The sequence below is a fragment of the Haemaphysalis longicornis genome, unplaced genomic scaffold (assembly GCF_048455015.1).
Source record: "Haemaphysalis longicornis isolate Haplotype H1 unplaced genomic scaffold, Haemaphysalis longicornis Haplotype H1 scaffold_10, whole genome shotgun sequence".
Classification (NCBI taxonomy): domain Eukaryota; kingdom Metazoa; phylum Arthropoda; class Arachnida; order Ixodida; family Ixodidae; genus Haemaphysalis; species Haemaphysalis longicornis.
In genome coordinates, this window is record NW_027526204.1 from 127530191 (window position 1) to 127545063 (window position 14873).

The 14873-nt window shown below is 45.6% G+C and overlaps 2 protein-coding genes across 4 annotated transcripts in view; both read left to right on the top strand.

Moving 5' to 3' along the window:
* LOC144159278 (uncharacterized) overlaps positions 1 to 6359 on the top strand; it is a 31967-nt gene extending 25608 nt beyond the window's left edge. For 2 of the 3 annotated variants that reach the window (XM_077690671.1, XM_077690672.1), the window contains exons 10-14: positions 707 to 775; positions 1979 to 2078; positions 2895 to 3053; positions 3139 to 3164; positions 5113 to 6359. In XM_077690671.1, the coding sequence (XP_077546797.1) occupies positions 707 to 775; positions 1979 to 2078; positions 2895 to 3053; positions 3139 to 3164; positions 5113 to 5292 (534 nt within the window). In that variant the 3' untranslated portion in view covers positions 5293 to 6359. The remainder of the gene's footprint in view (positions 1 to 706; positions 776 to 1978; positions 2079 to 2894; positions 3054 to 3138; positions 3165 to 5112) is intronic. The other variant, XR_013320271.1, reaches the window with a different exon arrangement.
* A 2222-nt stretch (positions 6360 to 8581) lies between these two features.
* On the top strand, positions 8582 to 14185 carry LOC144159279 (uncharacterized). Its single transcript, XM_077690673.1, has 5 exons — positions 8582 to 8840; positions 8900 to 8969; positions 12375 to 12486; positions 13293 to 13401; positions 14042 to 14185. Exons 1-5 carry the CDS (start codon positions 8658 to 8660, stop codon positions 14150 to 14152), a joined length of 585 nt encoding a protein of 194 aa, XP_077546799.1. The 5' UTR covers positions 8582 to 8657; the 3' UTR covers positions 14153 to 14185.
* Positions 14186 to 14873: the final 688 nt, after the last annotated feature.

Genomic DNA, 14873 nt, shown 5'->3' on the forward strand with positions numbered 1-14873 from the left:
AAACTCTGTGAAACTTGTCAGTCTTGCTGCTTTTTTCCTCCTGATTTCAAATATGGCATTATTTTCTGAGTCATTCAATTGGTTCCCAAGATAATTAGAGATAATCAGCCATTTTTGGTCAAACAGTAGACAAAACAGTGGCGGTCATAAAACCGTAATCTTTATATTTTCCAATACTATGAACCCTGGTGAGTGCAATAAGAGAATTGGTTTTTTGATGCACCGATGGGAACTAATTTTACAGCTCATTAAACTTTGGTGTTTGAAATGGGCGTTTGAAATTATTCCTTGCAACTGGTGCTACCACGTTTAATGAACTGTGAAATTAGTTCCAAGCAGTGGATCAAAAAACCGCTACGCTCATAGTATTGGAAGATAGTTTTATGACTCGCAGTGTTCTCTCTGTGGTTTCTCCAAAAATGGCTAATTACCTCTACTTATCTTGGGAAGTAATTGACTGACTCAAAAAATAATGGGATATTTGAAATCAAGGGGGGGGGGGGGGAAGCAGCAAGACTGACAAGCTTCAGAGTTTACTTAAAAATCAAGATTGTTTTACCCAGGTGGTCAAAATTAATCCGGAGCCCTCCACTACAGCATGCCTCGTAGCCCTGGGATAGCTTCGCACGAACTGCTATTTTTAATACTTGGCTTCTACAATGTCATCGTGCTTTACTGATTTTCATGGTCCTGTCCTGTGATGCAGATTGTCAAGCGGCTTGGTGGTGCTATCGCCACAACGGCATCGACGTGCACTCACCTTGTGACGGACAAGGTAGGCAGGTCACATTTATTTCGCGCACAATACCACATCACGGTAAAACGACAGAAAAAAAAACAGTTATGGTTGTGGATAGCTAGCTCACTCTCTGTGCCTCCATCTGTCTAATAGTCCCAGGCCAGTTGTATACCAGTATCCAGAACACTAGTTTTTCCCAAACTTGTATACTCCACTTCGGATCAAAAAAGAGCATTGGCTACGCTTTATGAGTGTAAGGAGAATTAGATGAAGTAAACTTGCGTCAGTGACATTAGGGTTGTGCAAAGGTACAGTCGTAAGCTTTATGACTGTAAACACGGGAGTGCGCACAGTACATGCGGAGCGGTCCAGCGATGGGTGGGTGAACTTTCGTTGTTAGTACATTTGGTGGATCCACTCCCTGACAACGATAGATTGTGCTGTTGTCTGCTGTTATAGCTACTCCAGATGTGTGGAAACGATTCCAGAAAATACACGTGCAGCTAAGGGCTTTTCTTCAGGCACAAATTTCTGCGTACATTTACAAACGTTTTGAGTTTCGCTGCCTGATTAGGCGATAAGAATGCATTATCCTTACGTCTTCATATTTTCAGATGCTGGGGTGAAACTAATGCAGCAGGCAGGTGCACGATAAAGCGCTTTCAGGGAGTGCGCCTGCTAAACACGCCAACTGCGGTTGCGCACCAGCCTCTCACCAGAGCGCTGTACATGTATTGAGCGGCACATGCTCGCATGCTTACTATCGTACAGCTTTTGAGTGTACTCGTTAGTTAACTAGTTTCACTGTACAGGTAATATTCGACAGTTCAACTAACAGAATAGATGAACAAGTCTTTGCAGCACAATGAAGTAAAGTGGATTATACACTGTGGGCCTTCTTGTGGGTAATGGGGGCAATCTTCACATAATTTTTGTGGTTGCAGAAAGTGTGCGCAGAATGGGAAAATATTGCAAGAGTGTGTTATAACTTTGCATTGTAGTTCTCTTGCTCATTCGCTTACATGCTCAGGGTGGTTGAAATGTTGCGCGCTCTTTGCTTGCTAAAAATAATCCCGACAGTTCATCGCATGGCGCTAGCAGAAGGGATGTTTTCCGCTACTGCCTGCACTTTCATTTAGATGCCTCATTTGATGTCGCTTCATTTCCTGTCTGTGTTTTTGCTAAAGGGTGGTACTATTCTTTTTTGCCATTTTTGTCGCCCGCTGGTGCCGTTAACAGTTCCGAAGAACGGTGAAGTCCCTCTGCTGCATCGGCAAGGGAACGCCAATCGTGGACATCGCCTGGATCAAGAAGTGCCAGGAAGCCAAGACTTTCGTTGGTCGGTTCTAGTCCCGCTTCTTCCCCCCTGCTTTTCGTGCGGTGCTGACGGAACTTTCAGTGCTGGATATTGGCTTCCCCAGCACACTTTAGCTCGTGCAACGTTCCCACATGTTGCTACTGATATTCCGGTGTACCTTAACGAAACTTTGTGATGCCTAAATTACTGTAAAACCTACACATCAAACATTTCTTGTACTTTGAACGCCTTAAATTGCTGTAAAACCTACATATCAAACTTTTTTTTATATTTTGAATGTCTTACATTTGTGCCTCATAATAGCAGGGATCCAGATGATTTTCACTAAAAACTGCTTCACTCAGCTCCAGTTTCGTCATAACAAAAAAGAGGTTGCATCATTGTCGAGTTCTCCAAGAGTTAAGCCAGTATATTCCAGTTTTGCGGGCATTGTAACTTTTTGCTACGGCGTTCGTCATTGTTTGCTCACTCTTTTACCGCTTCTGTGATTGGAGAACCACGGCTCTGACTTTTCTTTCTCCCCGCTTGCAACCACTCCTTCCGCGGTGGCCGAGTGGCCGAGGCGTTGTGCTGCCGAACCCAAGGGCAGGGGTTCGATCCCTCAATCCCGGCCGCAGTAGCTGTCTTTATGACGGGAACTGAAAGTGAAAAGCACTCGTGTGTCAAGCTTTTGGCGCACATTAAAGATCTCCAGGTGGTCAAAACTTGTCCACTGCGCCACACCTCGTAGCCGAAGTGTTGCTTCGGCACGTTAAACCCTCAACATTCGAATTTGAATTCCCGCTTGCAACCTGAGGGCTTGGCAGCCTTCATAGTGCAGCCTGTTCTTCCCCGCAGAGCATACGCCGTACCTCCTCAAGGACGCCAAGGCCGAAAAGGCCCTCAAGTTTGTGCTCGACGAGACCTTGAGGCAGGCGTCTTCGAGTGGTGGCGTGCTTCAGGGCTGGAGCATCCACGCAACTGGCCGCGTCCTGCCCTCGCCCGCTGATTTGAAAGGTATTTTGAAACTTTGAGAGCGTTGACGGTGCTGTCCTCCCGTTACTTGCTCCCACTGACCCCGCCTGTGCCTCTTGCCTTTCAGAAATAGTGAGCTGCGCTGGTGGCAAGGTGAGTTGATGCTCTTCTCCACTGGGTCTGTGGATGAAAGCGTCTACAGATGTCTGACGTGTAAATGTATAAACAATGCAGATAACTAAACATGCACGAAACTGAAATGTGCGTTTGGTAATGGGAATTGAACCTGAGTAGCACAAGAGTTCAGAAGGAAACGAAGGCGCAAGGCCTTACGACAGGTGGGTAAGGTCTGAAGTCTCTTGGACTGAGGTGAAAGCGAGAGGTAGTGCTTGAGTGGGAGTAGCACTGCTTGGTTATTCTTTGTTATCTTTCTTTTTCGATTGGTTTAGCCACCTCTTTGGGGCCAGCGAATGCACGTTGAGCTTGACGTCGTTTACGCTGTTTACACACTTATGCAAATGGGGGAAAGCGTCGCTGCTGTTCATCGACGTTGAACATCGATGTGGAACTATGGCGCGACAATAAAGGCGATGTGCTGCGCAAACGCGGAGATGAGGCCACGTTATCTGGAACCTGGCTCACTGTGCCCCCACCTCCTCTCCACAACTTCATTGTGTCGCCGCATCTCCTGGTGCTTCAAAGGTTTACCAATCCTTCACTACACCGACAGCCGCCACACTGGGCTCAGTGCGGTGTGCCCGCTTTTACGCACACACAGACAGGCCTCGTCTTTCCTACGCAAGCAGACGATACTTTACGCGAGCAGGCGATATTTCCGACTCGAGCAGACATTGATTTGGAAATACAAAAAAAAGCGTTCATTTACTGAAAATCAGAATGCAAATGGCATTTAAATAATGTTTCTATCAAAGGAACTTTTGAAGGCATTGTTATGCAACGAACAGACGATATTTCTGACGCAAGTTATCGACGGCGCTCTCGCAGACGATCAGCTCGCAGCATGCGGCACCAACGAATCAAAACGGTCCGCTCTCTTAGCCTTTGTAGGTCCGTCCTTTGTAGTGGTGCACTTGCAAAGGCCAAGCTACAGTTTTTCCCGCTCAATTTAATCCAGTTGCCATACAATTTAACCCAGACGCCAGAAAATTTAATCCACTCACCATCTAATTTCATCCAGGGGCCGGCGAATTTAATCCAGCCATCGGAAGGTTGTTCAGGAATGTTTTGTGCGAAATTAGGCGCAGCTTTGCGGACTTTGTTGAGAGTGGTGTAATGAAAACAGTGTTTCTTGATCCACGATGAGCAAACTATGTTGTGCGCACACAGTCCAATGGACATTTACAAACATGCGCAGGCTAAGAGAGCGGACCGTTTTGATTCGTTGGTGCCGCATGCTGTGAGCTGATCGTATGCGAGAGCACCGTCAATAACTTGCGTCGAAAATGTCGTCTGTTCGTTGCATAACAATGCCTTCAAAAGTTCCTTCGATAGAAACATTATTTAAGTGCCGTTTGCATTCTGATTTTCAGTAAATGAACGCCTTTTTTGTATTTCCAAATCATAATGTCTGCTTGAGTCTGAAATATTGCCTGCTCGCGTCAAGTATCGTCTGCTTGCGTAGCAATATGCGAGCAGGTGATCGGCACAAGACGCCATCAGATCGAACAAGACCGCTCTCTTGGTCTGCGCGTGTTGATGAATGTCCAATAAGATATGTGCATAACATATTTTCCGCATCGCGGATTAAGGAACACCATGTTTTCACCACAAAACGCTCAACAAAGTCTACAAAGTTGCGCCTAATTTCGCACAAAACACTCCTGAACAGCCTTCTGACAGCTGGATTAATTTGGTTGGCAACCATATTAAATTGGTTGGCAACTTGAATTAAATTTGCTGGCACCTAGATTAAATTAGATTGCGCTTGGATTAAATTTGCTGGCGTGGGGATTAAATTGTATGGTGATTGGATTAAATTGAGCAGGAAAGCCTGTAGTATGCATATGCTTCGGCGATTTTTTTTTTTTTTTTTTTTTTTATTGGCAATTAATGGTGAAATCTGTTTTTTACCCCGTCTCAGTACCTGGCAAAGATGCCCACGCGAGCTACCGGCGGGTCGACTGTGATCGTCTCCTGCAAAGAAGACCTGAAGGCCTGCACGCAGGCCAAGAAGAACGGCGTTCCCGTCGTGTCGGTGGAGTTTGTGCTCAGTGGACTTCTGCAGTATAGACTCGACGTAAATGCCCACAGTCTCAACTAAGACAGTGCAGCAAAGGAAGCAAAAGCAAGCTTTGGCCTCACTTGGTCTTGCGGGGCCGGTTCAAACAAACCTTTGCTTTGAACGGCCATGATCCAAAAATCATAACAATGTATAAAATGTATAAAAATTCAGGTGGGTGGCGCGTGCCCACTTTTATTTGTAATATTTTAATCACAGGTGTCCGGAAAGAATAATGCGGACATTGTATTTAACCCTCAATTTCATGTTTGTCGTTTTTTTACCTGACTGACTTGTACTGTTACTGCGAGATGTGCATGTATCATTAAAGTTTGATTGTAAAACGTCATCTTGCATTGGGAATTTTGCTTTGGACACAGATGAGAGCACAGGTGTGCTATAAAAGCTTTATTTGTGCGCGTGCTAGCATGCGTGTGTGCTTGTGTGGGTTGTGTGCATTGAGCTTTCAGTGCAGTGTACATGCTGCGGCGGGAACGTTCAGCAAACAGGGGACCTTTTATAGTTTGTAATGTCTGTTGAACTAATTTTCGATCGCGTCACTTGTCATTCCTAGCAACTTGAACGGTTGCCTTTTCGTGGTCATAAATTAATAACGTAGAACCTGCATTCACCTGAACTCTGATCGGTACAGATGTGTAAAATAAACTCAAAGGGGTCAGGCAGCTTTTAAGTGGGCCAAGGGGAGGGAATCGCTTGTTCAGTGTTCAGTTTTTATCGGCACATCGTTGTGCGAGTGAGCTGATGATAGCTTTACGTCAAACTTGGGAACAAAAATTTCACGAGCTGAGAGAATCAAAGCTGAGTAGAGCCCACGCAGTTCACAGGAAAGGAGATGTGTTAATAAAAAACAAGGCTTCCGTTCTTGCATTTGATACATCGAGAGACTTGTAATGTGATACTCTGATTTATCCACCTACTGTACACGATTGCGTTATTTACGTTTTACGAAAAATGACACGGGCTGAGCAAGTTCCTTCGAGGATCAACTGCCTTTTTTTGGTGTCTTATTGCTGCACCTGCAAGTGCAGTGTGAAGCCGTTTGGCGCTGTTTTACCTTGATGAATAAAGGCTTAATGAAAGAAAATGTACTTTCAGTTTGTGAGCGAGAATGGCGGAGCAGCCAGGGTACTTGTTTGTGGCATAAAATATATACCTGCGGGAAAAGTAATTGTTGCATTGCTGTCTTCTGTGAGTGGACGATAATCACGTAATTAAATTTCTGCGTTCTATGGATGTTTGGCCAAGCAGACCCTGTGCTCTGTTGGCTGCTTTAAGCCAGGGGGAGGGTTAAGGTGGTTAGGGTGAAGGCGATTGAAATGGATAGAAAGATGGAGGTGTGTTAGTCGAAGGTGAAGATTTCATACTGCATGAAGGGGCGTGGGTTTAAGCAGTAGGAGTAATGTTTAAGAGTGAAAGGGTTGTAACAAGTTTGTCAAAGGTGTGTAAAATTGTGATTGTAAATAGTTTGAAGGCTTCTTCAAAAGGAGGCGCCATGGTTCGTGAAGATCAGCGAGAAAGAGGGAGTGTGCAATGGTGGTGCTGAACTGGGGTGTGTGAGGGCTGTGTGGGAGGAGGAAATGGCAGGCTTGGGTACGTTGTCAAGGGAAGCCCGGAAATGGAGCTCGCGGGCACGAGCTACTTTGTTCCCTACCAGTCCCAATTGGCCAGGTATCATGGAATGGTGAGAAAAAGTGAAGATTGTAAAGCTTGCAGAGTTATTGTCGTGATGGTCTTGTGTTAGGCTGCCAAAAGCTCAGATAGAAGATTGTAAAGCTTGCAGAGTTATTGTCGTGATGGTCTTGTGTTGGGCTGCCAAAAGCTCAGATAGGTATAGTATTGTGACAACCAAGGCAGAGAGAAAAAGTTTGGTAATTTTTTTTGTTTTTACGGAAAAGAACCCATTGCAGCAGCCTAAGCGCTGTTAAGTCAAATCTAATGAAACTTTGTGACTCCTTTGCTTTCTCTCTCAACTATGGAAAGAGTGTGACAGGCTAAGGCTTGTGTAGATTTTATAGCAGTTGTGAAACAATTGGTTCGAGGTAGACGCTTGTAGATGGCATTCTTTTTTTATAATTGCAACTAAATTGATTCTGAATTTGAGAAGTTTCTGTGTGACGCGGCTTAGTACTGCAGGCAATCTGAAATCGAGTGTAGCTTTTACAATGAACTGGCCCAAATTAAAAACTATGCAGTCATTTGTGATCAAGATGAAAAACAGCTTATGTTTTAGCAAAGCAACGAGAGCTTGAGGGATTAAGGGCCACACATCCACATGCATGCTCGTCTCATAAAGGCATTAAATTGGACTACGTATTGATGTCGTATTATCATTGGGACTAATCCACGAACAACTCAATCAGACTGCCTAGTACTTCCTGTTATGTTCGAAGAGTACCTCGGAAGTATATAAACTGATTGAATAATACGAGAATTTCAAGGCAAAAGGCTCGCTTCTTCAGTGTGCGAAAAACTGGCGTTGATGTAGCTGCGCCGGGTACAATGGCCGCTGTAAAGAGTAAACAAAATTCAGTCACCTCCGCGATTGAGATGCAAAGACTGAGGAAACAGTGGAGCTTGTGGTGTACGCTTCACTAGCTTTTCTCAAGTCTACTCATCTTATCGGTATAGATTTGACACTGATACCGCCGAGCACACGCCGTCTTTATCAACACTGCACGTCAGAGCTTACGTCATCACTAGGCGCAACCAATCCCCGAGGGGGGGATCTCCCCACCCGAACATCTGCGCCGCGGCGCGCGCTCCCCTCATGTGCTCCTCGGATCCACTTCGCCTCCTCGCCACTTCTAGACCTAGCGTTTTCGTCCTCTACACTCTGCTGCGCCGAGATTTTAGCGACTGGGTTTACAGAGAAAGAGGCAACTGCATTTCCACAGCTCCACCTCAGCCCATTTCCAGCGGTGGAACAAAAGGTGTACTCTAGTGCGTACGCCGCCTGCATCAGATCGCGCCGTTGGTGAAAGTGACGGCACGTGACTAGAACAGGTGCAGGCGCGAGACAGGGTGAGCAGTTGAATTTTGGTAAGCTGTGACATATGTCATGCGCCAGTCAGTCTGACCAAAATAATTTGCGGCAGAAGACGAAGAAACGGAAACCAAGAAAGATATCTTTTATAATTTTCGCCGTCCGATTGTCTAGAAACTATTATTTTGTTAAGAAAATAAAACAAGTACGTTTTTAAGGCTAATTCTTGCTAAACTTGGCATAATATCGTAGAGTTTCACGTTTTTAGTATGGAACTCTGTGCACAATGGGAATTTTAACTCATTTATTTTTGCAGAGGGCGCTGCCAACGCGCGCACTTTTTGATGGTGATCCCGGCCTCTCGGCGTATTCACAGAATTAGCTCGCTTCATTTCCTTTAGTAATGAACTTTGCGGCAGGTTGCCATGTTCGTGGAACAAAGAATAAGATACGCAATAAGACGGAAGTCCCTCGTAGAGACAAAAGCCGTTTTGACTTCGAGGAAGTGGCCAGAAAAGTTGCCGAACAGCGGCGTTTTGTATCTGCTGTGACTGAATATGCTGAGCTCGACAAGGAGACGAAAAAGGTCGCTGAACAGTTTGGGCTTCCTGGCTTCGCTTACTTTATTGTCGCATTCTTTTGCAGATGCGGGCAATAAGAGACGAAAGCGCTGAGCCGCAACCGAACTTCAACTTCTTGCAGGCTGGGCAGCTCGGTAAGGTCCCCTCTGCCTTGCTTTCTAATTATAGTAACACCTTTTTAGCGTGTATTTTGAGGTGGATTAAACCTGCAAGAGCCGCAGAAAACAGTGTGCCTGTACCAAGAAGCTTGGGGGCCCAGCCTGGGTCCTTTAATGTTCGGAGTTGCTTCGGAGTTATAACGTGCTCTGTACTGCGTAGTGCGTTGAGCGGAACTTGTGTTGTTGGGCAACGTTGTCGAATACCTTTACATAGACACGCAGGCCCTGATTAGTTCTAGTTGTTTTTCTCCTTTTGACCCGCTGCTGAGCACGAGGATGCGGGCTCGATTCCCGGCCGCGGCGGCCGCTTTTCTGATGGAGGCGAAAAGCAAAAACGCCCTTGTGTTCGAGATTTCGGCGCACATTAAAGATCCCCAGGTGTTCGAAATTAATCCGGAGCCCTCCACTGCGGCGCGCCTCATCGCCTGCGTTGCGTGGGCTGGTTAAACCCTACAATCAATCAGTTTTTATCCTTTTGGGTAATTGAACATACCTGCTGAGGGGGATTGGCCATGTTTTCGCGCGTAGCTGCTTTCACATTCGTAGGAGGGGCTTTATAGTACGAAATGACTGGCAGTAGTACTATTGTACCTATTACACCTGCGCGAAATCACACTGTGTGTATGGGTTTTATCCGTTCATTTAACTCTGAGTCAGGGCTCGTGTTGTGTACATTTGTAAGTCCTCATCAACCGTTCGCGTTGTTATATCTGTTCATCGCCGTCACCGGGCGGGAAAGTTCTGGTGGGTGCTGGCGTCATAGATTTGCTGGCTGAAGCCGACCTGTTTTAGTGCGCAAGCATGAAATATCTTATTGGATGGACAAGCGATGTTGTCCTACCCTGCCATTGTCTGCAACGTGCTCCATAGCACATGCTAGGGAATTAAACACCAAGAAGAGCACTGTGTGGGCACGCGCAGAGCCACTCGGAAAAGCGGAGAGTTCTGTAGTGAAACCAGTTTAATTTTGCCATGCCGCGTACCGAGCTTTATGCAGAGCAGAGCACCCTGCAGCGTTAAGTTGGACAAGGAGTGCTTAGATCACCTCTGAGTTGTTTTTTAATTGGTTCAAGCACAAAACGTAGGGCAGCGCCTAGCGGCCACAGGGCACATTGTGGAGCACAGTTTGTGCTCTTGAATCGGTAGGTTGCCACAAGGCACGCCGGAGCAGGTTGATGGTGGAAATTTCAACTTGGGAGAGTAGCTTTCTCTTAGGTGTAGTGTGGCATTAAAAGGTGTACACTGAACAGCGCTGAGTGCTGAAAAGATTAGGTGCCTTATACGGGGCAGTGACATGGGAGCGTGGGATCGAAATGCACTTGCCAACATTCTAGTTGTTGTGTGTGTCACAAACCCCAGCAGGCAGCAGGACTTGGTCAAAGTACAGTTAACGGGCATGGCAAAGTTCAGTTGAAAGTTGTGGGATTCAACATTTCACACACTAGTGATTTCCCACCCCGCAGCCATCCGCGCTCAGCAAACATGCCTTGCGAGCGCCGACTGCGGACCGGTCCGTTGTTTGCGAAGGCAGACAAAGGCAGGAGGCGGTGAGGGCAAAACATCAATGGCAGCATTTATTGCAAAGTGCAAATCAAATACACTGCATACAGACTGATCGTAGGCCATAACGGTAACACTGTGAGCGAGGCATTAAACAACGCTAAAGATGGAGATGGTTCGACTCACCGATGGCATAGCGGAGCAGTGCGAGCGCGGGTGCAGTCTCATAGCTCGTCCGGACGCACCCTTTGTGGCGCGTTCCCCAGGTCAGGACCAGCGCGCCGAAACGTCCGCGCGCTACCCGATCCCCAAGACAAGAGAGTGTCCTCACGTCATCCGACAACCCACCACACCTCGCCTTTTGGTGGCGCTAGTATCGAGGAAGAACTGGTTCTCGGGTAAGGCAGAGGGGAAAAGGGTCAACGCCTCCACCAGGGCGACAACAAACCGTCCGGTCGCTGGCGCCCTCCCGTATGGTTCCCGTCGCGTGAGCGAGGCGCGTGTGCACGCCGGCCGCGATGGGAAGCTAGCCAGAAAGGGGTTCGCGTGAAAGTCGCGATCCCCACAAAGTCAAGCTCGATTCCGAACACAACTGCCGTGTTGGCTCTGCTTATAACATGATGCAAAAGCTTGGAACGTGTTGGGAGAGAAAAGGCTGAACTACATGAACTAGGGAAGGTAACTGGCAAGCATTTATCTGCGCTGATGGGGAGATAGCACAGATGTGTTCAATGGAGATGACGTCCTAGGTCAGCTTGAAAATTGGTGTAACTGACAGGGGAGTGGCAAGGTTGGAGCAGGCAGGTATGGCTGGCATACAAACTAGGAGTTGAGACCAAGTTATCTGTACTGCTGTTGACGGAAATGTTGAACAAGTTAAGACCAAGGACGCAACCCTGGGGCACACCTAGTAAACACAGGGACAGCTGTTGAAGAAGAACCTTAATAGAAAACTCGCTGAGTATGGTCTGGGAAAAAGAATCGAGCCAGCTAAGCAAAGGCCTCTGCAGCACGTTGTCGGCCCTCACTGACAACACAAGCCAGTTTTATTGTGCTTTTCCCCTCTGGCATGCTGAGGTGAAAAACAAATGCCTGTGTGTACAATTTAGTGCACATTAAATATCAGAACATATTAAAATTATGCTGTGCGTCATGATCCAGGTGCAACCTTGGCATACAATATGCCAATTTGAACTTTTTTGGCATAGTACGCGAAGTACTTGGATCATGAGAGGGGGGCATGTGCAAGGGTGTGGGCGCTCGATCGATGGTTACGAGCAAAACTTGGTGTTTTAAGTGCACAGTCTTCATCATTTTTCACTTGTTTTTGTTTTCTGTCACTCGCTCTATGATTACAATGTAACTTGGTGCTTTCAAAAACCGGAGATGCCAAAAAAGAAAAAAAAAACCGGCCGTTAGGGCATGTTTTGTGTGTGCTTGTAGATTGTTCTCAATTTGGCCACTAAGAATTGTTTTCTTTTTCTTTTTTTTTTTACAACTTTACCTGTAAGTTTAAATTTTTGTCAAGAACAAAACAGGGTAGCAGTAGCAACACCAGTAGCAATGGCAATGGCGGGCAAATGTAGAAATAATCAACTGTCTTTGAGAATTGTCATGTATAGATCCGTGGAACTCCTTTCAGTTCGAACAACATTTGAAATTTCGAAGGCTATTCGACTGAAATGTCCTTTCAAACGCTCATATAGCACAGGTATTATTTGAGCGAAGTTTACGTTAAAAGTGGTGTCTGTATGATTCTGACGAGGCAATCTTTCGGATGAACGAAACTTGTGTTTTGTCTGCATGGCCCCGTTAAGTGCCCCGAGGCATTTTTCACCTTATCTTGACTTTTCTTTTTTTTTTTTTTTTTTTCGTGTTTAGAAAAGTTTGCCAAGCAAGCCACGCAAGATACCACAGACAGGGCGGTTCTGTGGAAAAACACTGCAGCAACTGCGGGTCTCGTCAAACTAAACATCGATGCCAGGCGGCACGAGTAAGTATTTACAGAAAGTGGCAGATATAGGGAGGGGAGGTAAGCCTACACCACATTGTTGTCTCTATTTGCATTGCAGTGGTGGTATGCTACCACAAAACTCAGTGTTCCTTTAAATAAACTTGAAAGATGCTCTGATTCACAAAGCATAATCTGAGCTCTCCTATTTTTCCAACTCTTATGAATTGCGATATTTTTAAGGCAAAAGCAGCCTTGAATGACCCATTGCGCAAAAACCTGGTGTCGTGGCCGTCTGCTAAAGAAAATGGCTACCACTGTGAAGAGAATTCACTACCCCTTCCTAGAGAAAGCTGAGCGAAATGTGAAAGCTTTCCGATATCAAAAGCGCATCAAAACCTTCGTTGAAAGTGTGTTCAGTCAATCATCAAACCTGCAAAGCCCCAAATCGCAGACGAAGAAGGAACCTATGCGACAATTTTTCGCGCATTGAGTAAATGCTTCTACACATGATCTAAATGTATACTGATAGGTGGGTTGTGAGATAAAGGTACACTATTGTACTCCTCCTTCATGATCAATGCGCGTGTTGTCTTATCTAGAATCGCTACTTTTTTTTTGTGATGTTCAAGTAACCGTTATGACCCCATGGAAGCCTGGTTTCACGCATGCTTCGTGAGTCCAGAGATCTTATCAGAGCTTTTCGGTCGACCAACCAGTCTATGGGGAAATGCATTTGTGTTTTGACAAGACTCTGTCGGTCCCACTAAGAAAGCGTTCGCTTTTAAAAGCAGGTCGAGGTGAAACCTTGATAATTTGCATCTTTAATTCCGCGTGCTTATTTCCAGACAAATGGAGTTGGCCCTTCAGTTCGGGAGTGCACTCCTAAGTGCGAAACACCAGGGCACTCTCGATGCCAAAGCAGCTTCTGAGACGGGTCGCTTCAGGAAGCTGGAGGTGAGGTTTGTTCACTGCACACGTGGAAAAATGAATGAAACTGGCCTTTTTGCTAGTATGGTATGATATGCGGCAGAACACCTGTTGATACCTCCCGGTTGGTACTGTTGCGAAAGCAGTTCCCGCTCTAACTTATCTGATTTGTTATAACTTCAGGTAATATATTTTCTCACCTTGTATGTTTTCATTTCGCAGAACCCTGAAAAACATATCGTGAACTTCCAGTGCAGTCTTAACTTGTGGTTTCGCTATAGGACCCGCAGCTGTGATAGGGGGGAGAGACAATCATCCTGTCTTCTTGTTGGGTTTTTGAGGGCAGAGGTGGATGTTAGTCTGAGCGCTTGTGTGATAGACGAAGAACCAAAGGCTTCTTTTATGCATAAGCACAAAAAGCCCAAAAACGCTGAATCTCTAAGTTCTGTCGTGTTTATCGGAGCATTGGGCTAAAGGGTATGAAACAAAGCACAGATCCCTGCTTTCCGAGCCTAAACTAAGCAACAGATTGTACTTTAATCTTGGATTTCTTGTTCCCTGTTCGAGAGTATGGTCGCAGCAGCTTGCGGCGGCTTTCACAGTAGATTATCCTGTTTAATATATTCACCACTTCTGTGTTTACCCACTGGTCGTTTTACTTTTTCAGGAATGGGATGACAAGTTGGGTTCGTGTCTTGATTACTTCGAGCAGCAAACAGAGATTACTGAAAATGAAGTCAACTTTTTACTGCAGTGCAGCTCAAGCAAAGGCGGGTAGCATCTTTGAGCAATAAACCTTTCTACTCTTGTGCTCCTTTGCCTTCATTTTTGTCCAAACCAGCACGGTAGAGGTTGTGTGATGCATTTTCAGTTGTCGCATTTTTGGTTGTGTATAGTGAAGTCGTGGCCTCATTATACTGCTGTTAGGCTTTATGAAGTGTCTGTTGATGTGTGCTTGTTGTGGCTAAAAGCACGTTTACATAATCTTTGTTACATTTTTCGAAACTTGTTCTAATCTTCTCTTAGGCTAAACGATACCACTTATCAACGCTCACGCTGAGTAGTCGAGTGCATACGCTATTGTGCCACAAAGTCTTGTCTTTTTATACTGTATTCCCCTTTCATTTGTTTATGAATTGTGTATTCTTCAGACAAATGTGATCATTTAGGCTACAATTTTCATCGTATGCAACTTTTGGTTTAGACGGGCAATGTAAACGTGTGCATGTGCTGGAATGTAGATCAGCTAACACACAGCATGTTTGATGTCTAAGTGTGTCCTGTCGGAGTATGTGTACCGACAAACACACTGGCATTCACATAACTAATCCATCCAGGACTGTTTGAATTGCATAGCTGCCATACAAAGTACTTGCTCAAACGTGGACCTTGACCGCAAATTGTTAAAATTGGCTTTCGCTCTGGGCTATTTGCTCCTTCACTCTAATTGTAAAAAAAAAAGTTAAAAAAAAAAAACATGAATATGCTTTACTATTGTT

What these genes read in the sequence shown, in the direction of transcription:
- LOC144159279 (XM_077690673.1), top strand. Translation starts at nt 8,658, where the DNA reads ATGAACTTTGCGGCAGGTTGCCATGTTCGTGGAACAAAGAATAAGATA. An exon ending in TCGACAAGGAGACGAAAAAG is followed by an intron (nt 8,841 to 8,899) that starts GTCGCTGAACAG and finishes ATTCTTTTGCAG; the next exon opens with ATGCGGGCAATAAGAGACGA. An exon ending in ATCGATGCCAGGCGGCACGA is followed by an intron (nt 12,487 to 13,292) that starts GTAAGTATTTAC and finishes GCTTATTTCCAG; the next exon opens with ACAAATGGAGTTGGCCCTTC.